The following is a 25,824-nucleotide window of genomic DNA, read 5'->3' on the forward strand; positions in this document are numbered from 1 at the left end:
CTCGACCTCTTCCAATTCTCTGATTGGCCGAAAGGTTTGACCGACGAGGTATAGCTCCAATGAGCAGGAGGAAGGGGAGCTGCTGCCCACAGAGAAAGATATCAAAGGGGTTAAAAAGGAAACTTAAGGAAATGAGACTGCGTCAGGACGCCTTTGTTTACTGCAAGAAGACAATAGACGTTCAACTACGCTGGTGTTAAATTATTACTGGGGTCTATGGACGTAGTTGGTACAAAGTAAATCTGTTGTCATCACCGTTAAAATGCTTGAAAATGCAAAAGCACGTTTTAATTTTCCTCTTAAGCTCCAAAGGCAACAGAGAAGAAACGAAAGGAAAAGGAAACGACTTTGCCGTCTCTCTCCTCCCCCATACACACAACCAGCCCGAACAATACTGACATTTTCCAAGGTTACACTTTCACGCCATTACTTCAAATAAAGGAAGAGCAGCAGAGAAATTGCTCACAATGATAAGGCTAAATCAGGCGGATCTCGGAGTAAAAGTAATCCAAACTTGGAGAGAAAACCAAAACCACTTGGATCTGGTAGTAAATTACTGTGTAACAAGATCTGAAAAGATACAAAAAAGAGCTCAGCTGAACAGATCGGCTTAGAAGAGAAACTGGGCATGTAGTCTTATCAGTTTTATGCGACTGATTATATTGCTATTGCTATTCTATTTGACTTATCTAAAAAAAAAAAAACAGAAAAACCTGGGAACTGATTCACCTAGTAATGGCGATCCACCATGATTCAATGTTTTATTTGAGGAAACATTACAAATAAAAAAAAAAAAGCTCTGAAACATTTCTCACGAGATTTCCACAATACTAGGGAAATCAAATGTAAAACGTTTTTTATGTAGAAAACATTTGAGTTTCCTCTTTTTGTTTCAACAGTGCATTTTAAATGGGATTTTATGTGCACAAAGTAGAGGATAATTATTGAGCGGAAGGAAAAAAAGAACACACACACACACACACACACACACACACACACACACACACACACACACACACACAGACCCCTGGCTGAGTTTTAATTAATCAGAAGCAGCCAAAGAGGCCTGTGGGTAACTCTGCAGGATCTGTGGAGAATCTGAGCTCATGTGGGGGAATCCAAGCGACAGGATAACTACCAGCTGCGCACGTCGCAAATCTTTCCTTTCATGGAAGCAAGACGAAAGCCGTTGTTGAAACAAAGCCTGTTTGCCACAATTCACATTAATCTCACTGTACGGCGATAAATAATGCATTTTAATAAATGCGCAGGTCAGCTAAGAGAAAAACCTGAAATGTGTTTGTGTCAGACGACTAACACTGCACATTCCCCTAAGACCAGGCAAGTTTATTTGCACAGCACCATTCATACACAGGACAAAAAGTGAATGAAAAGCATAAAATGTTTATTGGTCAGATTGTTTAATCTAAAGCTGCTGAAAACAAAAAAATATATTTATACATTTTGAATTCAAAACACAGCAGTTTCTACACATCTCAGGTTTTCAGGGAGACTGTTTCAGAGCTGATGGATGCTGTTCAGTTACGGTCAGGACTCTGACGACCTAGGCACACCATACCTATTGCAGAACACGGTGGTGGCAGCATCATGGTGCAGTGAGGCTTTTCTTCAACAATAATCAGAAGATGAACAGAGATAGAAACACTAGCAATCTGAAGGAAACCAATGAGAGGTTGCGCAAGACTGAAGTCATGGGCAAGGTTTTGTCTTCCAGTGAGGAAATAATCAAAAATTTGCTACAATAAATGGTCAGTTTAAAGTTTTACTGGTGTGTTAGAATGGCCCAGTCAAAGTCTAGACCTCAACAGAATTGAGAATATGAAGCTGGCAGAGTCTGAGCTATTTTTCCAAATCAGAAAGTACAAAAACAACTTGAGTGCTTAGATGTGCAGAAATTTGTCGCTCAAACTATTGACTCGGGTGGGAGGTGGAGTACAAAAGCATGCCGCACCTTTTAGATATTTATTTGTAAAACATGAAAATAAAAGTAAACCCATTCATTTTTTTCTTTTTTCTTCCCCTAGCCAGCGCTGCTTTATGAAAGACGTATTCATATGCTTCTCAGCTTTTATTTTTAATTGTGTCTGTCTAAAATACATTGAAGTTAGTGGTTATCATATGACAGAATGTGGAAAAAGAACAGCCAATCAAAAACACATTTTGCGCGGCGCCGCGTCACACGGGGTGCGAATATGCATCACGACCAAATGAAACAGACGTTCCTCCTTGTAACGGATCTGTTCGGAAGCGATGCCATTTCTCAGCCTGTGAGGTCTGTCGCCGCGTTGAGAGAGTAATGGCTCCGCCTGCCTCTCACCGGCCTTGTCGGGGAGAACTGGCTGCAGCGTGGAGTTATGCGACCCCTCTGCCATCCATCAGTGCAGGTTCAGTGGGTGGCACGGGGAGAGAGAGAGAGAGAGAGAAGGAGAGGAGGAGGGTGACGGAGCGAGTCACAGAGAAAAGAGAGCCTAAGTCTCTCTCCGTTTCTTCTATGCATACAGGCCGTCATGTTGAAGAGCTGGAACTTTGCACTTAAAAAGCTTGAACTCACTGTGATCCGACAGGTAAGTTTAGGAAAGGAGTTCATCTTAGAGTCTGAGTAAAGCCTCGGAGAAGCGGCGAACCTCATGTGAATACTACTGAGTCGGGGGGAAAGTTGGGCAGCAGCTAGTTACATTTTACTTGAGTAACCATTTGGTGGAAAAAACTGTAAGTGTATCACTCTTATACTTTCAGTGTGATATCTCCTCACTGGAAGTGTAAATAGTACAGAAGGGCTGGATTTCTGGATTACGACAGTCTGGCGATATGAGAGTCACGCTGGTCAAGTAAAGTCTATTTGTGCAACACATTTGAGCAACAAGGCAGTTCAGCGTGGTTTACTTCATAAAAACTAGTGTGAAGCAAGAGCTAAACATCACCTTTTGTCAAATGCTACCATCAAAATTGCCGATAAGCATAAAAAAAGTTGATCAATGTTTCATTACTACTAATCAAGGACAACTCGAAACGGGGGCTTTTTTCTTTTTTCGTTTCTTTAGCCTTGCTTTCAAGGGAGTCAGTGTTTCGGCTGTTTTGCAGTTTTCCGGAAGTTTGTTGAAGATTTGTGGTGAATGCTGCTTCTCCGTGTTTGGTTCTGGATCTGGTGGATGCAGAGCAGAACCAGAACCAGAAGACCTGAGAGGTTCTGGAAGGTTGATACAACAGCAGCAGATCTTTGATGTATTTTGTTTTTATTTTTTTGTTACTAAGCCATTCAGTGATTTATAAACTAACAACAGTATTTTAAAGTCTATTCTTTGAGCTACAGGGAGCCAGTGGAAGGACTTTAAAACTGGTGTTATGTGCTCTATCTTCCTGGTTTTAGTCAGAACGCCAGCAGCAGCGTTCTGGATCAGCTGCAGCTGGAGGATTGATTTTTTTTTTTAGGCCGACATGGGAAGATGCTGTTGCAGTAATCAATGAACGCATGGATGAGTTTCTCTAGATCTTGTTGAGACATTAGTCCTCTAATCCTGGAGATGTTCTTCAGGTGGCAGAAGGCCGACTTTGTAACTGTCTTGATGTGTCTCTGGAGGTTCAGGTCACTACACTCACATTTCGGGCCTGACCGCTAGTTTTTAGCTGTAATAACTGAAGCTGCGTGCTGACTCCAGATCGTTCCTCTTTAGATCCAAAAGATAAGAACGTCAACCCTCATGTACCGTGTTTTAAAAAGTAAGACATTGCAGTTGGGAGACCAGCTCAGCAGAGACAGCCCCACCCTTGCAAAAGATTAGCAACTCAGAAAGGGAAGGGGCCTTTAGAGGGAGAGAGAGAAAACATAGAATGGAACGACCCACACAAATATTCACAATAACCTGAATTCAAACATTTTCTTCGAATGCAGCTGAAACTGAAATTGATAAAACATTTTCAATGCGTTTTTTACAATGAGATCCCAAAAGAACAATTACTTCCCCAGTTTTCGGTGAGTCTGTTAACCTTGCTACATTTAACTTCTGTAGCAGAAAGCAGAACTTCTGACAGAAAAAGCCAGTGAAACTAGACTAGTAAATGCAGACAATAATACCCCACACAGGTGTGCGTAGCTGTATTTTCCTCACACCAGTGTTTATGACGTTAAGTAGCCGAGGAAACATCTGAATACCCAACATTTTCCATTTGTTGCAGAATCCAGTCACTGAATTCTTTTCCTTCCAGCGCTCAACTCCCAAGTGTTACACAGCTGTTTGGTTTCCACACTTGTGTAAAAGGACTCACTGGTGCTCTTTATTAAATCAAATTTAAATGGAAACTTAACAAAACAAAACAAAAAGTCAAGAAAATGATGTGATTTCTGCAAAGAAAATAATTCGCTAGCTTGCCTCTGGAGTCAAGTAGTTTGTTATTTGCAAACATAACAGTGCTGCTAATCATTTTATCTATCACTGTTCATCATTATTTCTAACTACGTTGCGTTTATGCACATATTGACAAGACAAACTGCACAAAGTTGCAATGCCCGAACTAAAATGAAGTTTATTTTTGAACGTTGTAGTTTAACTTCCCAATAGGGGGCGCAAAAGTATTAAAAACATCTAAGGTAATGTAAAGGATTCGGTGAGAAATCCTATTACGACACAGTGTCTCCAAATATTTAAACACATTTACATAATAAATGCACTATTCATATATTAAGAGCTGTAGAGTGAGTCTTTTTAAAGATACTCTACAGTGCTGCATTGTTTTTCACTAAGAAATGTACGGTTGTAATAAAAACACAGCTGGGTAATAAGCTATAGATTTCCACTGCTGGATTGAACAAAAATATATTATTTAAAAGTTGCACATAGGAAATAAGAACCCATTTGCTTTGTGTTTACTTTGGTTGATGACATCACAGGAGGCAAAAAGATGGAGAAGATCAACTGCTTTTCATAGATACAAGCATAGATGTGATAGATTTTAATATAGATTCTCAAGAATGCAACCTTTAGTTGTGTTGCTAATGGTTCAAGCTAATGAATTTAGCCAGAGTTTTACTCCAGTGACCTAAAAACAATTTCAGATACTCTTGTGCCTGAAGCTAACGATGATTTTTACCATAGTCAACTTAGCAACTGTAGCTAGCATGATTCCGTTTAGATTCCTACTTGAATGTTTACTTTGATTTTTGTGCATTTTCACCTTACCATAAAAGAGTAAGAGGCATATTAATTGTGTTTTGGCACAAAATGTGAATATCAACCCTAAAACAAATTCAAAAAACCTTGAGAAGATCCTACCAACTAAGTCTGCTAGAAGTGTTATTATCCGCATTTTCAGAAGTTCTGGTTGTGGTCTTAAACATCACTCAGTGAGGAAGAAGCTTTTGTTCAAAAATAAACACAAGAAGCCTAAATGCAGTTTGTGAAATGCTGTAAGTGACAAAGACCCTATAATGTTTGGCCATCACTACATTTGGAAGAAAAAGGAAAAAAGGAGACGCTAATAAACCTGGTAGCACCTTCCTAATTGGGAAGTACAGGTGTTTGCAGCATCATGTCGCATGGAAAATTAGCAAGAGTGACTGTTGTGCTTCACTAATTAGGAAAGAACAATAAACATAATGAAGCAACTCAAAGCAACAATCAGGGAGTTAAAACCTGGGTGCAAACGAGTCCTTCAAATGAACAACGATCCTAAGAACACAATTAAATTAGTTACAAAGTGGCTAAAACACAATAAAATCAATGTGTTGGAGGCTAGCAAAACATACAATCTCTGATCAAACAAGAGGCAAGAGTTGTTGTTTTATTTAATAAATGGCTTCATGACCAGACTTAGGCAGAAAGCCTTTCGGGTAAATCGTTTATTTCGGTATGTTGTCATTTTACCACCACCAGGGGGCGCAAGAACATTAAAAACCTATAAAATGCGTACTAATCGTATGGAGGTAAAAGTCACTGATCAATCTGGCTTATTTATTTTTATTTACTGCATTTATGATTGAAGTTACCTTAAGTACACAAAAAACAAGTAGATAATAAAATTGAAGGTAAAGAGTAGGGGCCAGTCTGGTTCATTTATTTATTTAGAATACACTTAGAAAAATTAAGCACATAAACAAGATTTAAATAGATTAAAATAAAGCAATACCTGGGCTAATTATTAAGTGATTTATTAAACTGAGTTAAATTTGAGTAGGATAAACATGAAATAGCAGTAATGTGGCGGATTTTTGTCCAACGTTTAATTTACTGTGTGTACATATTAAAATAACAGCATAAAACATTTTAAAGAGCATTGACCAGTCGGATTAATTGGAAATATTAAAGATTTAAATTTTTGTCTAAAAAAACAGACACAACAGCTAATTTATGTACGTATTTATGTTTGATATTTTTATTTTAGCACATATTAAAATATTAAATATTCAGTTCGAAATTGACTGTGGTGGAATATATATATATATATATATATATATATATATATATATATATATATATATATATATATATATATATATATATATAAAATTTCAGACATAAATAAATTATATATATATATATATATATATATATATATATATATATATATATATAATTTATTTATGTCTGAAATTTTATTTGAGTAGATGAAAAAAGTGATTACAGGTATATTTATAAAGCGTGTTATAGATATGGAGAATATGATGAATGAATGCATCTATTACTTAAATAAAATAAAAAGCGACTATATTGAGTAGTACTAATACTTCCACCACAGCAATATTATTGTAGATATATATATATATATATATATATATATATATATTAATGTGTTATTTTTTCTATTTAAACATATTTTTGTGGGTTTTATGTCACAAAAATGTAAACAAAACACAAATGTCTTCGGGGTTTTTTTTTTTGTCGCCCTTATAACAATTTATACCAATCATGGAGGAGGAGGGAGCAGTGGAGGAGGTGGCGGTGGGGAGCTGTGGGAGGGGAGGTGGAGGTTTAGGGGAAAAGGAGGAGAAGGAGACTCGGGGAAAAACGCAGACCTCAGACCAGCCCATCTCGCCTCTCAGTCCCAGCTCCCTTATCCCGGTGTCAGCGGAGAAATCTGATCCCAGGTCGGCGGACCGCGTCTCGCCCTCCACACTACGAGCCTGGGACTCAGACCAGAGGAAATCGTGTACCGTCGGCAGCCAGGTCGGCACGCCAAGACTCATCCACGGCAGAACACGGCGAGGGAACGGACCGGGAGGCTGCGAAGGCGAAGGGAAGGCTTGCAGGACCCACGGAGGAGTTTAATGCAGAAGCACATCCAGCGGAGGGGGAGAGCAGAGAGGACTGAGTGGCGGCGCATACGGAGTAGTATTACGCTCAGCTAATTTCCAACATTTTCCATTCTTGGCAGCGACAGTGAGCTCTCAGAGCCACATTTATAAGGAGAGCTAGCGGAATGTAATGCTAGCGAGCTAGCTAATGGTAGCTAGCTAATTAGCTCGCCAGGCACCCGAGAGTCGGACGTGTGATCTTTATTAAAATAGGTCACTGTTTTGGCGTCATTTCACTTTTCAGCCCCTCTCCGATAAAGGCTGGGCTTTCTGTTGTTGTTTGGGCAAGATTTTAATATGGTCATTATGGTCTGTGTGTGATAACCAACGCCAAGTTAGACAATAAACGGAGCGAGCTTTCCATATTGATGAAAATCTGTTCAATATCATCCGTCCGAAGCTTTTAGTGAATATCAAGCTGTGGAGGAGAAAACAAAGGAACAAACGGGGAAAGGAAAAAAAGAGGAGCAGACTTTTCATCAGTGACTGTCCCCCGTCCAATGTTAATGTCGACCGACGTTGCATCTATAATGCTGCCCGTTAATCGGGGAATAATGGAGCGCGACAGGGACCTCGAGACGGCGGCCGGCGGAGCGCATCCGAACGCGGCCGCCGGAGCCGCGGTTGTCCGGGGGATGAAGCGCGGAGACCCGGAGCCCGACGCTCAGACCGCCGCTGCCCTGACTGACCCGACCGGGGCGGAATGCAAGAGACCGAGGATAGACGGCTCCGGTGAGATCGGACAGGTATGTGAACACAAAGAACCCGTTAGTCACATCTGTAGCTATTTTTTATTATATGTATTTATTTATTTATTTTTAATTTTGTGCAATATTTTTTATACTTAGCATCTACTGAGCAACACAAAAATATATTTATATGTATATACCTCCAAAAGGCCGCTTCTGTCTCATCAATAATGTGATTACCCCTTTCAGCAAATTACACTTTCAACAAAATGAAAGTGTCGAGTGAAAGCGACACATTTTAGCAAGCAATAGCTAGATGTTCTTTGTTGAGATCCTGCGCCTGAGCTCAGTGAGGGAGCAAACCCAGACAAAGGTAATATGATACAGGCTCCATTGCTATGACAGACAGCAGCCCAGCAAAGATCAGAGCCATCCATCATGCCTGCCTCACATGTTGCAAGGCACTGTAAATACATTTTTCTTTCTGTTCACAAAGAAAATAAACACCTGGAATGATGATCCTGATAGGAACGCAATTAATCACTCCGTCCTCCCCTATCCCCACCCCAACGCCCCACCATCACCTCCTGCTTTAATGTGGCTAGGTGTTAAGAGAGAGGGAGAGACAGACAGGATTGGGGGAGGGGTCAACCCGAGCCAAAGACAAAGAGCAGAGTCTTTTTGCTGGAGGCTTGAAGGAGCAAAAGGGGGCTCCAGGGTGGCGGAGGGGTGCGGGGGGAAGTTCTCCTTAACACGGGTCTTCCCTGCTTTCATGACTCCACAGCCGAGACAGCAGAGCATCAGCCGCCTCGCTGGAATAATCTGGTTGCGGCGAGCCAGGGGGGCTTCAGGATGCGCCTCTCACTCGCTCTATCTGGATCTGTTGCTATTCAGCACTAATGCGCGGCGGCGTATGTATTTTTACTTTTTTTTTATTTTATTTTTTACACCTGACGTTCTTGCTCCAATCCAATAGTTACAGGGACGTGCCGTGTTTTTTAGAGCCGAAGGAGCGAAGCCGAGAGTAGTGGAAGGTCAGAGGTCATCTCCTCGTAAGCGAATCCGAGGAAGACGCTGGCGAAGTCAGCTTAGCGCGAGAGCAGCAAGCTAGGATGTGAATGAGAGTGCAGATAAAGTTGGAGAGCTTACACTGCTGCACACTGCTGGTCAGCTGTTTGAAAGAAACTGTGACTTTCTTAGCCTTAACAATTAGGGCTGCCTGGAAACATTCGCAGGTTTTGGAAAGTAGATGTCACACAGTTACGTGGAAATTATTATTATTTTTTTTTTTATCTATATCTATTTTTTTTTTTTTTTTTTTATTAGAATAAAGGCGTCAAATTAACCAAAATCTAGAGATGACATGTAGAAGAGTTCAGTCCGGATTTGACTGTTCTGTTCCACAGACTGGGTTTTAATTATTCAGTATGCCAAAAACGAGTGGAGCAGAAGTAGTGGTGCACCGATTGCAGTTTTCTGGCCGATCACAGATCTTTAAAATTCCCATTTTCTTTGTCTGAAAAGTTGCTAAATTTGGCAGCAGACTTGCTTAGTTGGCCACGGCGGGATGACTGGGAGATTAGTTTGAATTTGCATATAAAACTCGGCCGATTCGTGATCGGCCAAAAGGAAAATGAAGTTAGCCAGCTGAATAGAGACTGGATACCTGAACAAAAAGCCGTAAGAATTCAACATCTAATGCCTCCTTGTCTTACTTTTTATCTTATGGAGAGAAGAAAAGGATAAAGGTTAAATTGCTCTAATTGAAAGCTGCTGCAACATTTTACATCCGTTTTTTCTAAATCTAAATTGAGGTCATATGTACAAAAAATAAAAACAACCAACTAGTCAATGTAGAGATGCACCGATGACATAACCAATCGGCCAATATTTCCTCGTTCGATGGTTGGCTAAATAACAAATCAGCTTTTTTTCTTAGTAATTAAATGCATCAAAACTGAGAACTACAAGACAATAAGATGTTCTTCAATGCACTTGTTTGGCTTTAGTAATCCCTATAGAAGGTCTTGCCAAATTTTTTTATTTTTTTAAATTTTCTTTCATTTCATTCACAGCTGCTGTATCTATTTCTGAACCTGAAGCTCAGTTATTTTCACTTTGATGGGTTATTCTGTTCAGAATAATAATAATTAAAAAAGAGTCAGAGCCGGCCAATCAGATGGCTAAAAATATCGGTAGCAGTCTGAAACGGGAATCTGTGCATTTCTAGTCGCATCAGACTGCGACCGCGTTGAGGCAGACCAAAGGAGAAACGACTGAATGAACGGGTGGAGGAATGATGGAACAACCTGCGCAGACGAAGGACGAAATGATCTGTAGATGGATAAAGTTTCAGAGATGGATGAAAGCGCGGGGTTGGGGGAAGAGGGGAAGCGTCGTGTGCGGTCGAAATGCAGCAAATATGGAGAGGAAAGGAGAGTCGTGGGGATGTGTTTGGGAACCGGTGGACCAAATAAAGGCCCAGAGAAAGAAGGAAAACCGGAAATAAAAATGAGAAGCACTTTACGGAGGATAAAAAAAAAACAACTTTTGAGACGTACGATCCCGGTCAGGACGGAGGTGACGAGCTCGGCATGGGTGTTCACCGCAGGATCCCCACTGCTGAGGCTGCTGACCTTCCAGTCTGCCTGTAATAATAAATGAGAATGCAGCCTCCTCCATTTGTTCCCCCCTCTTCCTCCTGCATGTCCTCTGATTTGTCCCTCCTCTCTTCCCCCCCTTCAGGCTTATTTCCAGATTGCTAATTGACTCCTGATTTGCAGCCTTTCAGTCCACCAATGAGGTGGAGCTATCCCCTCCTCCCCTCCGCTGCCATTTTTGATTATCTTTCCATTTCTCAGTCCATCCAGCTCCATGATGGCCGTATTGATGTTTACCCTTGAGGCGGTGCTGCGGACGGACTACAGTTTCCCCCCACCCCCCATCCAACTCTCCCTCTCTGCGCGCGCTGCGCTCTCTCCGATCCAGAGAGCCGATTTGTCCTATCGCTGGCAGTAAAGAGGCTTTGTGTCGCGCTAACGAGATCAAAGCTTATTTAGGCGAGGGCATTAGCCAGACTGATCGCTGTGATGGGCCAAAGCCAGAAGCGGAGGGCTGGACGGAGTAATATTAGGTAGCGAATGTTAAAGGTTACTCGGCATGCAGTTTAGGATTCACGCTCCGGGCTTGGAATGCAAAATGTAGCTGAATATTATAGGTTTTTGATGTTGAGAGTAGAACATCAAGTTGTTTTTTTTGTTGTTGGTTTTTTTTAAGTGGCTTTTTGAGCAAAACTTTAAACCAGATGTTCCGTTTAAGTGCCAGGCATTGAAAATCTGCACTTGACCCACAGGATGGGAGCTTACCTACCATTAGCTGAACGCTTTTAGTTACGTTAGTGCTACATCGTCGAGGCTCGGCCTGTCAGAACAGACACAATAAATCAAGTAATCGCATGATAAAGTAAAACCAGCTCAGATTTCCATTTTTATCTTCTACCGAAACTGGATGATAATAAGTAACTTGCCCTTTTCCCTTTTTTTTCCAAGGACAATTTTGTTTACAGAGACTTGTTCATTCATTTTATTTGTTGTTTTTGTTTATTTATTTTGGATATTTAAAATGTCTTCCAGCTCCAGTTTTAAATATTCATTACAATTTCAAGTTTATTGATCTCTGAGAATGTGTTCTTGCATTGTTATTATACCATTAGCATAATAATATTGCTTGGTCTCAAAACAACAATAATTATCATTTATCGCAATAACTTCCGGGACAATGTATCGTCCAGCAGCATTTGTTATCGTGACAGACCTAATCATGGCAATTTCTTGTGAAAATATTACAATTGTACACAGCTCTTTTTAAAGGTGTAATAATGAGCATCTGGTACAAAAATGAAGCGATGTAAAGTTTTGAATGTGATGGTTTTGCGTCATGATTTTTGTTTGGAGGCTTTACTTTATTGTACCTTTGAAAGTAGCCTAACCTCCAGTCCAAAGCAACACATTTGAGTTATTCAGGCCTAAACAGGCAATATTATCCCCATCAATAGCCTCCAGAAGCCTGACCAGCTGGAAGACATGTAATACCCTGGGGTTTAGAATGAGTGGATGTGATAGAATATATATTACGGTCGCACCAATCTAAAGATTTGGGCCGATATGCTTCTTTGCTTCAGTTAAAAACCAAGCACTATGCTGTGCTGCATCGCCATGGCTGCCACATGACTGCACAAATGCTACATGGCTAACTCCCTCTGAAACGCATACAGAAACGGCAATAAGGTGGGGGGAAAAATAGATCCTTAATATCAGCTCGGTATTATTTATCGGACTAATACCGAAATGTTCAAAATTGCATCAGAAGGATCCTTTGTGATTGCGATATTTCGCACTGCAGATTTTAATGTTGTGCACCTGTAATTTTGACTTAACTGTGAAGCTAGTATTTATTCCACCAGTTGAAAAATCTACAACAATCATACATAGTAGCTTCATTGCGATGGTTCTTGACAAAAATGCAAAAAATAAAAAATTTGGAGTGAATAAAAATCATTGAAGGACATTTCAACACCCTATGGTTAGAAATATGATTGATTTATAGTTTTTTTTTAACATAGCGCTTAGCAACAACCAGCTAAGGTGACCAAAGCGCCTTACAATAAAAATCACATCACGAGAAAAAGAAAACACAAAACCAACAACAAAAATAAGGGAAACCGCCACTACGTTTTTATTAATAAAGTATGCGATTAGTGATTAGCGATTAGTGATTAGTGATTATTGCGCTGGACGTCCAGTCGGCCATCTTGGTATCTGAACTACATGTGTGAGCTGGAGGAAAAATTACGCAGTTTTGTTTTTATAACAATTTGAACTTCTGTTACATGATCCTCTCTCTAAAAATAAAAAATAAAAATAAAATAACCCAAGTGCCCTCATTGTGTTTCATTAATCTGGTTTGCTGCTGCATAATCCATATCAAAATTAGAGCAGATTACTTACTGTCTGTTTTTGTAGGTACTTAAAAAAAGACCTAAAACTTTCTGTTTGAGACACTTTTTCTTCCTTTCTTAATGAGCATTAAAACTCTTAACAATAATAGAGGTTTGTCCACTTCATTTGAAATGGTTGGGAGGTAATCTGCAGATTTTTTTCTTTAGCTCTTCCCTTTCTCTCACAGAGCATAAGCTCAACATACCCCCGGGTTGAGCTGGTGGTGTGGAGCTGTGCTAATTGTGCGCCAAAAGTGTGCTGCTTTGACTTGTGGAGGTCAAATCCGGTCCCGCCGCCGTCCGACTTCAGGTTCCCCGCCGCCGTTTAATGATTGCTGTTAAACTTTGAGCCGCGGCGCAGCGGAGTCACCCTTGACCTTTGAACCGGCAGCGATAAGCTTAAAAATTTCACCCAGACAAAAGTTGCTCAACTCATATTGTCCATTTCTCTCCCTCTCTCTCTTCGTTCAGCTCACTTTGCTGCTTTGTTTACATAAGTGCAGCAGTTGTATTGCCAAAGTGTGGAGGAAGAATTGGCTATAAAAAAGAAAGAGGGAGGAGAAAAGGGAGAGTTTGCATGAATACAAGAATAGCTCAGCATGTCTGCGTTCTCTCCTGTAAAACGACGCTCTGTTATGCTCCTTAGCGTGCCGCTTGCATGTTCAGCCTCCCTTTATGGTCATCATGTCACAGCTTCTCCCCCACAGCCACACAACTCCCTGTTTTCTCCTCTCCAAGGCTGCCCCCAAACTGTCACATGTGCTCCCATCTCCACCCACACAGCCAAATGTCAATTTAGTGTTTCCCTTACATGGGGGTCAGCTGTGATGCACTGCCGCTGCTTTGTCTTTGCAGCCCGAGTGTCACGAATGATGCATAATCTGTCATGCAACAACACCTTTAATCAGAGGAGACTGTGAGAAGCACATAAAATGCAGGTACACCGATGAAAACTTCAGAGTGCAACTTTAAGATTTAAGCTGCCACGCACCTTTAAACTTTGGATACGTTCCAGAATCTGAGCTTCATGAATTACTGCTGCTGTTTTGAAAGCTTTTCTCTGCCAGGATGCTAATTTTAGCTGGTTTGTTTCCCCTGTAAAAGCTATAATGTAACAAAATATGGCATCAGTATTGAAATTCTTTATTTACAGAGGGACCCCCATCTAGTTGCGGATTCACAGATTTGCATAGTTTTCTGTGGAAAAGATTTCTCTCTTAGACCACATCTAAAATATTAAAAAGAAAATGCTGCTTGGGAGGCTGAAATAATGAGGTGCAATGCTACCTGACGTGCTATTGGCTGGCATTTGTATGTCATCCAATCTAGTAATGCCATCTATTTTCCTTGGTACTGATTGGCTGTTCTCCAAGAGCAGTGCTACGGAAGACTATAGATGCTAACTTTTGCATCTATGGTTTCCACTCTGCGTACTAATACAAGTTAAAAGGAGTAGGCTATTTGAACTTAAAGCTTTATCATATTTTGTAGTTCTGTTCTGATAACAATAAAAGTGAGTACACAGACTATGACTTCTTTTTTAGCTAACTGTATGTTGGCAACTGTGGGTCAGAGCAATTATAGGCCCGCGAAAAACAATATGATAAATACCCAGCTGTAATCTTTAGGTATGTTTGGGTTTTGACCTATTAAAATTGGCAGTTCTACACATTTTTAGAGGGGATCTTAAATATTTGTGGATTTGAGCTGTTTGTGGTCCCTAAAGCTTGATTTATGATCAAATGATGTCATTTCAGCAACTACGCTGCCCAAATTTTTTGCACCGGTTGCCGTAGGTGCTCTATACTGCCCTCTAGACTCTATCAGAATATGGGCTCCGGTGGGAACAAGCCACATCCGGTATAAATGCTGCAAAAGTTATTGGCCTGATTTCTTGGTTTACTATAAAGACGAAATAATTGAGTTGACATTTTTTTCTGAGTGTCCAGTTAAAACGGGCGTCTCATATTGGTAAATTAGTGCGGTCAGCACAGCTAGCATTACTAAAACCAGAGAATCTAGACCCTTACCTTCACCCTGACTTGTATGATGTTACATAACTGAGATTAAAGACTTAAAAGGATAAGGAAGCAACAACGCTGTAAGACGTTAATTCTTCCTGTTAGCACCTGAAAGTGTTGCTCTCTCTCACAGCTGGAATGAGCTACTTAAATGTATGAACTTGTCCTTGAAAACACGGCTTGAGTGTTTTTCCTGTTGTTTTGTTGGAGCAAAAGAGACAAATGGTGAGACAAAGTGAGCACTGAGAAGAGGTGGGAGGTCGCTGTGTTATGTGTGGGAAACTGTTCGATGAACTAGAGAGCACAGTGTTTATTGATGGTGCAAAATGGGCTAATCATTGACAGCTCAACAAGACTGACACTTCATTCTTAAATATCCTGCTGAAAATCTGCTTTTAGTTACTGTGCAACAAAACTCAAACTTGACTGACATGACATGGGTTTCATTCAGTTTTATGTATTAAAAAGACAAATAAATGAATATGAAATAAGATTGTGCAAATAACCAAAGCGACAGCTCGGATTTCTGCCGCGCTACATTTTTAATCAATCAGTCTGTTACCTGTAGAAACAGGCAGTCTGCTTCCGCAGGAACCTGTTTGCAGATACGTTCAAAGATCGGCTCTTCGCAGGCCACACAGGCAGCGGAGAAGCAAACAGTCATCAATAAGTCCATCCTGCGAGTGCCCTAAAGCTACATCCTGTTGTTCAGTCATGTCTAGGACTCCCACTCTCTTAGAAAACGCATTAACTGAAGCTTCAAAGAAAGCGACCTGAGAGGCTCTGCCTGTCTCGTTCTGTGAATACATTTTGTTTTCCCAAGGCCGGACCGAGGCATGAAAATAATCCTCAAGTGCTTGAAGAATCTAGTTCGTTTGGGCTTGTTTACGCCATTGTTTTTGCACGTCAAAAAGTTGTAGCCCGTGACCTAATTGCTTGACTATAAACGGGAAAAGTAACTTGTTAAACCGTGCTGAAACTTTTTAACACCTGGCTATGCCTTGATTTCATGCTAGCTTTTAGCACTGGTGAAATGGTGTATGTATATCGTAGGGTGAATGAAATCATCTCAATGGATGTGCCAACTCTACAAGATTCTTCCTTTTCCCAGAAAACAAAACTGCATTAATTTTAAAATTTGGCTTTCGTTTCCTTTTAAGGACCACAGAGTTTTCCCTCCAGAAAACCTGTTAAGCCTGTTGTTAGGGGCGCTAGGGCAGTCCACCAGAGACCCGCAGTGTTTTTGTATTAAAATTTTTTTAAAAGTTACTAAGATTCAGAGGCAAGTGCAGGGATGACGCAATTGGTGCACAATCCCTTGTGCCCAAGTTCAATGCGTCAACTATAAGCGTAGCTTAATCTATTCTTAGGGTCACTGGTGTATAAAACCCCCCCCATCTAAAATAAACAATGCTTAACCTGGTGGCCCGCCAGGCTTATAATATACTGGGGGAAATCCTGCACCATTGTGTCGACTGAGGCAATGTTGCTTGTGTTCTTAGCTTGGGATGATACTTGGTAGTTGATCAAAGTCCTGTTATCAGACTGTTGCTAGGCTACTGTCTAAGATTAATGTCCGTCACTGGAAATTTACCAACATAGCTTACAGAACAATATTTTAGGCTTTATACAATAGTTTACTTTAAGAAATCTTGAATTTACTCTAGAAGATTTCTGAGATTTACCGTAAAAGCTTGTAATGTTTTCAAGCACATTTTTTACGTTTCAAACTCATAAATGTCCTCACATTTTCTATTCATTTTCTTAGATTTTTCAGCAGAAATGCTCTCCTTTTTTAAAAAATTTTTAATGTACAGTGGTCCTGACACGCCGCCGCACAGTGCCAAACTTGGTCACTGCTCACCCGAGAATTATTTAACAAGTTTTTTTGTTTTGCAACTTTCTTTGCAAATTTCTCCTCATTAGCTGTACCCTGCACCCGGTGGTTGCTGCCCCTTAACTCTCCTGCATATCGCATGTTATCATGACCAGCCTTTGTTTTTGCAGCAGTAAGAAGTCCTTCTTGAAGGGTTTAAAAACTCCACAATGCGTGAAACAACATCTACGGCACTTCAGTTGAACGTGGGCACGTTTTAGCTCGACCTCGAATGAAAACTCGAGTCTTTTCTCTGAGTGTCTGTTAGCCGCAGCAGGTGGAGCTTCCTTAGATCCGGCATCGTTCCTAACACCACAAAGGCAGCCTCGGGTGGCAGAGTCTCGCTCCGCTCCGCGGGCTGTTCTGTCCGGTACCTCCGGATGCCTGCAGCAGCCTGCCTAATTACACCCTCCTGCCCCACCCACCCCACTCTCCTGCCCCTCTCTCACCATCTGTTGACCTCATGTCATTCCGCCTTCCTTCACCACCGCTGCTCCCTTTTTCTCCCCCCTCCTTCCCTCCACGTTCAAACCCCGCTCCTTGCAGTTTGCTCCAGCTACTCCCAACTTTTTTCGTCCTCTCCCTCCTAAAATAGCTGGCGGGAGATAAAGAAAATAAATAAAGCCAGGCGCCCTCTTTCAGGTTTGCCCTCGCGTCGAGTTTAAGAGACGGGGACCGAGAGAGTGGGCGGCCGTGTGACTGGTTGTCTGTGCGTTCTTCTGGTCTCTGCCAGTGGAGTCTGAAACCAACGCCTTCGAAAAGTTGCAGGGAAAAAAAATTGTGTAAAGCCATATGGTTTGTAGAAATGAGAGTTCAGGTTTTTTTTCATCCTTAAAAATGCCTGTGCTTATTTAATATACTTCAAAGTCTTTGAATCAAAGGCATAATGTGTGTGTGTGTGTGCGTGAATAAAGAAGGCAGAGATCAAGTACAGACCCCCGGACCCTTCCCCCATCCTTTAAGAAAATATAAGTCACATGACATTTTTTACTTGTGACTCATTGTCTCCGTTTCGCTCATGTTTTTTTTCGTAATATTTTACTCCCCTTTCTTTACTTTGGCCATCTTTTCACCCACATTCCTTCGTCTGTTTTCATCTGCTCCTTTCTTTTCTTTCGTTCTCAGCCGTCCTCCCCCCGTTGCTCCCCCTCTCTTCTACCAGCAGATTGATTCCAGATGTTGCTAAACTCATCCACCCCTCCTTCTCTCCCTCCTTGTGTTTTTCTTTCCTCCATAAACTCCTCCCTTCTTTTTGCCTTTTTCTTTCCTTTTTTCACCGTGGAGCCTCCAGAGACTCTACAATTTGATGGTTTAGGATCGTTTCGGCTGGCGTTTCTGCGGCGTGTCGAGGTTTCCTCTCACTTCTCATCACCACTACGTCAAACGAACCCCCATCACGTTGACCGAGGAAGACGCATTCAGGGCCTTTTGGTTAACGGAAAGGAGTTAATTGGGGGTAAATGCAGAAGAAGCGCTGCAGATGTTTTAGAGTGTCTCTGGAAAACGTGCCTCCGGATTCGTAGATCCGAAGTTCTCGGCCCCTCGCATCACCAGCGGTTCGTCCTCGGCTCAATGCGAGCCTGTGAAGGAGAGTGTTCCCCCTGGGGACGAGGCACGAGGGGGAAATTGGTTCCAGATGAAACAGGAAGTGGAGGGAAAAGACAAAGAGGGAGCTGTTTCAGGCGGGGAAAAGGGAGGACGGGCCCCAACTCCCGCTTCTCTGACCGTCTGAGTTTACAGCTCATATAACAAATGTTATTTTTTGTTTATTTTATTCATTTATTTCCTTCAAATTCGGCTCATTTTATGAAAACCATCTTGTTTCTATTCTCCTTTGGCTTTCATTAAGCACACACCGTCCAGACACGTCTTTATTGGTCCACGCGCTAGCATTACAGTGCCCTGTGGTATTCAGCACAATTGAACCTTTTAAAATTTTTTGTCAGAATTCAAAGTATTTGGCTGAGATTTTGTGAAAATAGCCCAAAATTGTAAAATGTAAAGAGACATAAAAATCTGGTGAGAATAGATGTCCTGGTACCTTTACTCTTTCCCAATAACGTCGCATATGTAGCCACTCCCAGTAAGTAGAAGGGATGTGCTCCTTCTACTTATTTGCAATGGAAACTGAGGATGCATTTACAACAACCCTACTTAGTCCGCTTTAATCAAACTTTAGTCTATTTTCCTAGAAAGTCATTTGGGGACGTGTGAACGCACAATCCAACTCTGATGCAGACCAAAAAAAGCTAACTCTGGCCCACCTACAAACCTAAGTTCAAGTGAACTCTGGTGCAGTTCGAATGCATATGTGAACGCTAGAAACCGGAAGCGGACTGTGGCGCAGGGCATTTTGGGTAAATGCAACCAAAACGAACATGCGTGTGTCTAGCGCTAGCTGGAGAAATTGCTTGTGGTTTTCTGCCAAAGACGAAAGAGAAAACCTACAACTTCTAATAATCTGACATTTGACACAGGGCAGCGTGAAAGCAAACCGCAGCAGGTGAAAATGCAACAAATGTTTCAAATTTGGTTAAGTCAGGTTTGTTTGTGTAGCACGTTTCAGCAACGAGGCAGTTCAAAGTGCTCTACACCATAAAGTATCACACAGTAACCAACTATGAAACAAGCAATAACTGTTGCATTTTGTTAAATTCCATCATCAAAATCGTCAAACAAATAAACATCACATATATTGATCAACGTTCCAGTTATTCTGAATCAAATTGATCTGTGATCAAATGGGCTCCTAGCCTTGATTCTAAGGATGTCAGTGTTTCAGCAAGTTTTCTGGTTTTCTGGGACTGAATGCTGCTTCTCCATGTTTGGTTCTGGTTCTGGAGATGGACCCGAACCAGAAGACTTGAGTGGCCTGCTAAGCTGATACCATGGCGACAAGTCTGGAATGACCCAGCCGAACCAAGTTTACCGGACTGTCGGTTGTGAAAACACCATGAGATTTGCAACACCCGCCATCGAGTCTGAATTTGAGCTATTTTTAGTAAGAAGAATAGTCATAAGTGTATCTTTACACGTTCAAAAATGATAAATAAAACCCCTAAAGACTCTCAGCTTTAATTGGAGTGAACGTTGGTTTAACAAAGCTTTGACTCGGTGGGCCTCAGTACTGTACAGATTCCTTTACACAGCTCTGTCTGTACATCTGTGTTTCCCATTAGCCCCTCTCTCTCTCTCTCTCTCTCTCTCTCTCTCTTTCTCTGCCAGTCCCAGTTTTACAGAGAGCTCTTCTGGATTAATAGCCTTTTCGCCGTCTGTTTATATAAACTTTGTGTCATCACGGCCCTCCGTCTCATACACTTGGCCTTGATTGGCTGGCTGAAAGCAATTAGGAAGCGATTCCTGCAGCAGGCAGCTTGAGGTCGAGGCTAGGAGGTTAACTCTGTTGACAGTCCTCTGAGTCTAAATCTGCTTTTTTTTTTTTTGGTTAGCGCAGCCCGCAAGCTCATGGATTTCAAATATTTCCTGATTAAATTTACCCAACGTTGGGTGTATAGTTATTCTCAGACACGTTCGTGTTTCTTTCTGTTACCCCTCCAGGCCTTCCCCTCTCACCCTCCTCCTTTTTGCTCAGCCAGACTCGCGCCTCGGCTCCTTTGCGAGTGCAGAGACATGAAACTCACCAGGCGGTCGTGTTTTCTCTGCGAGACGTACCAGTAGGCCCAGAGTCATTTCTCTCTCCCTCTCCATCTTACTGCTGTCAAAATATCATCACTTAGTTAACTTTCCCCATTGTTCCAGACCCAAACCCCCGACGCCCCGAAACCTACTGTAGCGCCGAGGCAAACAATGGATCCTCTTGCCGGGTCAGAAACGGCACGGCGTAGGAAAATAAAAAGAGCAAGAGAGACAGAAATAATCTAATTAAAAGTAATTATTGAGCAATTAACCACAACAGTGGGTTTCTAAGTTGGGGGCGTGGGGGTCGTCGAGGAACCCAGTGCTGCCGGTGGCTTCCGATTGGTTGGGTCGGCTGGATCACAGTTCTTGGGAAAGTTGACTTGCTGTACAGAGCTGGATACTCAGTCTGGGTGTGAATGATGCTTAACATTAATTTTAGCGTTTTAAAGAACCTGTTGTTCCTTTTTAGGGTGGAATAATTTTACAACAGCCAAGTTTGATGTTTACTAAAAAAATAAGAACTGGGTGCATACTTTTCAGTTTATTCCTAAAGTAATACATACAAACTCAAACAGAAACATTTGGAAGAATGTCCTTCAGCAAGTTTCAGAGAAACCGCACACTTTTTTTAAAGCTGTCAACAAGCAATATGTGTTATTATTGAGCAATAAGGCTATTGTTTGTCATTTTATTGTGACGTATTTAATTCTGGGAGCAGCTTTGTACAGCGTACAATGTCCAAGACAGACTTCCCTTTGGGGACAATACAGCACCTATCTAGCTATCTATTTAGCTGACCATTTTAAAGCTCGATAGCTTCCTAGTTAGAACTCTATCTACCTAGCTGAGCGATTTAAAGCAAGCTAGCTAGCTTTTAAATGAATCAGTTTTCTGAAACTTGATGTTTACCCATTTCAAAACCAGAATAGTTGTGTGTTTGGAATCATTGTCCTATTAGAATTGAAAGGCCTTATTGAAAAACGCTGTTTAAAATCGGAGTTTAAGTGTTTTGTTTTTCTTCTCTCTTATAGTTTATTTAATTTTTGACTTTAAAGGACTCTGTTTATCAGAATTGGTTGGCCTCATTAAAACTGGTCAAATATTGAGCCAGACTTTTCCCTGACCGTTGTTGATTAGTCCGAAAAGTGGGACAATGTGCAGGTAAAGATGGATATATTAGCTTTGATTTATAATTTAGACTCTTTGTGAGTTGGAGAACATTCACCAAATTCATTCACAAAGGTCAAAAATCCCCAAAGTTGTTTGTTGGATGATAAAACCGTAGAAAAACAGCGGTTAAAATGCATCTTTAAAATCCCCAAATTAATGTTGATTGCCTATAATGTTCAACTTTCAGTAACAATAATGTAACGGTGCATTTTTGTTATTTATTTATTTTTTGCCTTTTGAGAACGTTTCAAGTTTTGCTCCATCGCTCTGCTTTCCACTCATTTGTAGAAGCCTAGCAACTTAACGCCGCTCTCATCCCTCCTGTTGTCTCTTTTCAGAACAATGAGCCTTTAAACCCCGGTTTCCATGGATACGCACCTCACAGTCAGGTAAGAGACTATTATTTGCTTGCAAATCTCAGCAACAATAAACTTTGAGAATCCTTGACTCAGTCGAACGTTGCTGGTCTCATCATCCGGCTGCTTTGAAAGCTGGGGGGGGGGGGGGGGGAAAAAGAAAAGGCAAAACAGACGTCACTTCTACTGCAGTTATGCGTTTACTGCTTCGTCATTGGACGCTCAAGGTTGCTGAAAATTTTTTTTATGCATCTCTGTTTAGACTCGGGGTACTATAAAACAAAGTATTTATATGCTTACAGATTTATTCAGTTTTTGCTTTTTTTTTTCCAGCTCAGATCATCAAACAAATTGGATTGGATTTAAAAAAAAAGGGCCAACCTCGAGAGCAACACGGGGTGATTGCGCATCCTTTAAATGTCTTAAATTGATATTTTCTAAAATGAAGGCCTTTAAAATTTATAAAAACATATAAGCTGATAGGTTGATGACGGATCTTAAATTTCGTTGCGGCAAGACTATTTAATCTTGTAGTTTATTTTCTCTTGTGGGACTTTGTCAGGCAATACACCCTTGCTAGCTTGCTAGCTTTTTTTCATCTACCGTGAATAAGTGCAAATTTAGCGTAATTTGGCTGGATGACGTTCGCTTTTGCCACTGCCACTTCTGTTGACAACTCACACGAAGCTAAGTGCATTTTGTGTCGAAAAATAAAAAGATAAAGCTAGGCTCTTTGGGATTTAAGACTGTAGAGAGTCATATGCAGTGTGAGAAGCACGACACAGCTACAGTACAAACAGACCCCAGAAATTTCAGTTTTTGCTACGATTGACTGTTATACAGCAGGATACCTCAATCATCCTCCTGTATTTTTAGTTTTTTAGTCTTAAATTTTATTCAAACTGCCATTAAAAAGGTATTTGTGGAAAATATTCCCTAGACTGAAAGGAAGGTGTCTATCCTGTTATATTTGACATAAAACTAATAGCATGTCAGGGGAAAAAACCCATATTGACAGTCAAACATGGTGGTATGATGGTCTGGTGTTACTTTGTTACTACAAATTACCATAAATAATGGAAACATAAATTTTGTTCTGTAGCAGAAAATTCTGACGGAGAATCTTGGGCCACAAGTTTGTAAGTCTCAAGGAAATAGATAAAATCATGAACTGGATGTTTTACTTCCTCATCTTATTTCTACGTGATTTAACATCTAAAACTTTATGACAAAGCACATGTTCAAAGCACTGGGTAAAAGAATACTTTTGCCTCTTTTCCTCGTCTGATTTCACTCGGCAATTTCATTTTGGGAAATCAGTAAACGTCTTCGTTCCTCCCTGCTGCACCCCCTCGTTTGTTCCGCCTCAGATCGGAGACACGCCTCGTTACCTCGTCGGTGTTGGCGACTTGGAACGCGCCGCGAACGCTGAATGGAAAGCGGAGCAGCTTGTGACTAAGCTTCCCTTTCAAACACTCGAACCTCGGAAAGTGGGGCGAAATTATCCCATCATCGGCTCGGAGCCGCGCTCCGTACTCGTGCTGGTGGAGGTTGTGGTGGGGGGTGTTCACACGGATGTTGCCGTCCTTTCACTCCTCGGCTCCGCTCTCATCCTCTCGCTCGTTTTCTCTCTGTTTCTCTCCACACGTATTGCTCTTGGTAATCACTGCCTTATGTGTGCAGAGGAGAGGAAGAGGAGTCGAGTATTTTGTTATCTGCCTTCCAGCAGCAGCAGCAGCAGCAGCACACGCTCAGCGGTTCAAACCGTCTCAGGACTCTTATGTGTGTGTGTGTTTAGTTATTCTAATGTGGTTTTGAGTGCTGCAATATGTGAGTATTTGTGCTCATGTCTGTGTGTGTGTGTGTGTGTGTGTGTGTGTGTGTCTGCAGTCTGTGTTTGGGATGTGCAGCTCTCTGGCAGTGCCACAGGAGGGGGGTATTGGTCTGTGTGCCTGTACGCCCCCCCCCCCCCCCCCACTTCCCTCCTTTCCACACAAGATGGAAGAAACCTCAGCTCTGTCTTTAGTATTGTGCTCTTCCCCTCTTCTTTTTTGTTTCTAGAAATACTATTCTAAGATACGACAGAGCATGAGGTTTAGAAGCTAGTTTTATTTAGATTCCTTGTTCCTGTCCCCGCTGACCAACAGTTCAGTTATTTTTAGTTGGATGCTCAGTTGACAAGAGAAAAGAGGAATAAAAGGCGTTAAAAAAAAGAAAAAAGATGACAAGACAGAGCTGGAAGAGACACAGAAGCGAGTTATTTAAAGTAAAGCTTACAGTACTTTACAAATCTGTTCAATCTTTTGATATTGTGTCTCTTTATAACCAAAAAATGGGTCTTTGTTTAGAAATAAAATCCCTTAACGGTGACTTCCCTAAATAAAATAAAGTCCAACCAATGGCATGAACTCGCCATCCCCTGGCTAAAATATGGTGGTGGCAGCATTAGGCTGTGGGAATGCCTTTTTTCAGAATTGATAGGATTGCAGTTGAGACAGTACCACTTTACAATAAGGCTCCCCTTACAGATCGCCAATATTTAGTATATAGAGAACTGATCTATGGATACATTATAAATCATTAATACCTGCTTATTATGCATTAATTAAAGGGGAGAGAGAGACTATATGCTAACAAAATTGCATTTACAAGTGCTTACTGTGCTTACAATGTTTAGTGTAACAACTTTAGATAAAAATATGTAGGCGAACACATTTACCTCACTATTTGGCAAGAAACCAGTCGTTTTGTCTCCTCACCCTTTATTAATGATTTCTAAAGCTTTTAGAGATGAATTAATAACATATCTATGAACTATTTATTATCCTTCTTTGATGATAGCCGTATTGTAAAGTGGTACCGTTGAGGCTAAATGCAGAACGATTCTGGCGTGAAACTGAGGGTGCACCGATTGCAGGTTTCTGGACGATCACGATCTTTTAAAAGTCTGACCTACTGATTCCAACTTAGACCAAAACCAAAAAGTTGCTAAATGTAGCGACAAAGTCACTAAGTATCATTCCCGATCTTCCAAAATTAAGGAAATCAGGGCTGATTTATTGGTGCACCCATACATGAAACTTCGGAAAAGGTTTGAAGTGAACCCTAACCAGGATGGCAGTCCTGACCATACAGGTAGAGCTACAGTGGAGTAGGTTAGATCAAAGAATAGTCATGAGTTAGAATGGCCCAGTCAAAGTCCAGACCTAAATCCAATATTCATTCTGTGTCAAAATGCTGTTCAGATGATCTCCAACCGTCAAAAAGGCAAACAAATTGACCTAAAGACGTGTAAATCTGATCGAGCCAAACCCCAGGAGACTTTCAGATTCAAAACGTGGCTCTGCAGAGTCCAAGCTCAGAAGGGCACCAAATAAAAACACACACCATATTTTTCCAGACTTTATTTTTTTGCCAAAAAAACCTTAAAAACCATGACTCATTCTCCCTCCACTTCATAATTAAACACATTATGTTGGTCTCATAAAATCTCAAAAGCCCATTTTCGGTTTGTTGCAAAGTGCTAAAAACGCACCAACAAAGCACCTGGAGCTTCATCTGCTTGCAAAACAAGCACCCAGCCTGACAACCCCGGCCAGTCCGAAGCACATTCAGAACTCTGTTAGTCATCTTTCACATTGAGAACCAACACACACTTCTGGAATTGCGCTATAAATGATTTAGAAAGTAACTCCTGTTAATATATTTTACCCTCAAGCACGCTGGCTGCTGGTTATCATGCAAATGGAGTTAGCCGAGCCTAGCTTGGGA

The 25,824-nt window shown here is 41.2% G+C and overlaps 1 protein-coding gene across 4 annotated transcripts in view; it reads left to right on the plus strand.

The window, feature by feature from the left end:
* Positions 1-6,995: 6,995 nt before the first annotated feature.
* Positions 6,996-25,824, plus strand: part of LOC102223834 (RNA binding protein fox-1 homolog 2-like) — a 67,317-nt gene continuing 48,488 nt past the window's right edge. For 3 of the 4 annotated variants that reach the window (XM_023349161.1, XM_023349162.1, XM_023349163.1), the window contains exons 1-2: positions 6,997-8,052; positions 22,036-22,086. In XM_023349161.1, the coding sequence (XP_023204929.1) occupies positions 7,807-8,052; positions 22,036-22,086 (297 nt within the window). In that variant the 5' untranslated portion in view covers positions 6,997-7,806. Of the gene's footprint in view, positions 8,053-22,035; positions 22,087-25,824 lie in introns of all 4 variants that reach the window. The other variant, XM_023349164.1, reaches the window with a different exon arrangement.

The sequence above is a fragment of the Xiphophorus maculatus genome, chromosome 16 (genome assembly GCF_002775205.1).
Source record: "Xiphophorus maculatus strain JP 163 A chromosome 16, X_maculatus-5.0-male, whole genome shotgun sequence".
Classification (NCBI taxonomy): domain Eukaryota; kingdom Metazoa; phylum Chordata; class Actinopteri; order Cyprinodontiformes; family Poeciliidae; genus Xiphophorus; species Xiphophorus maculatus.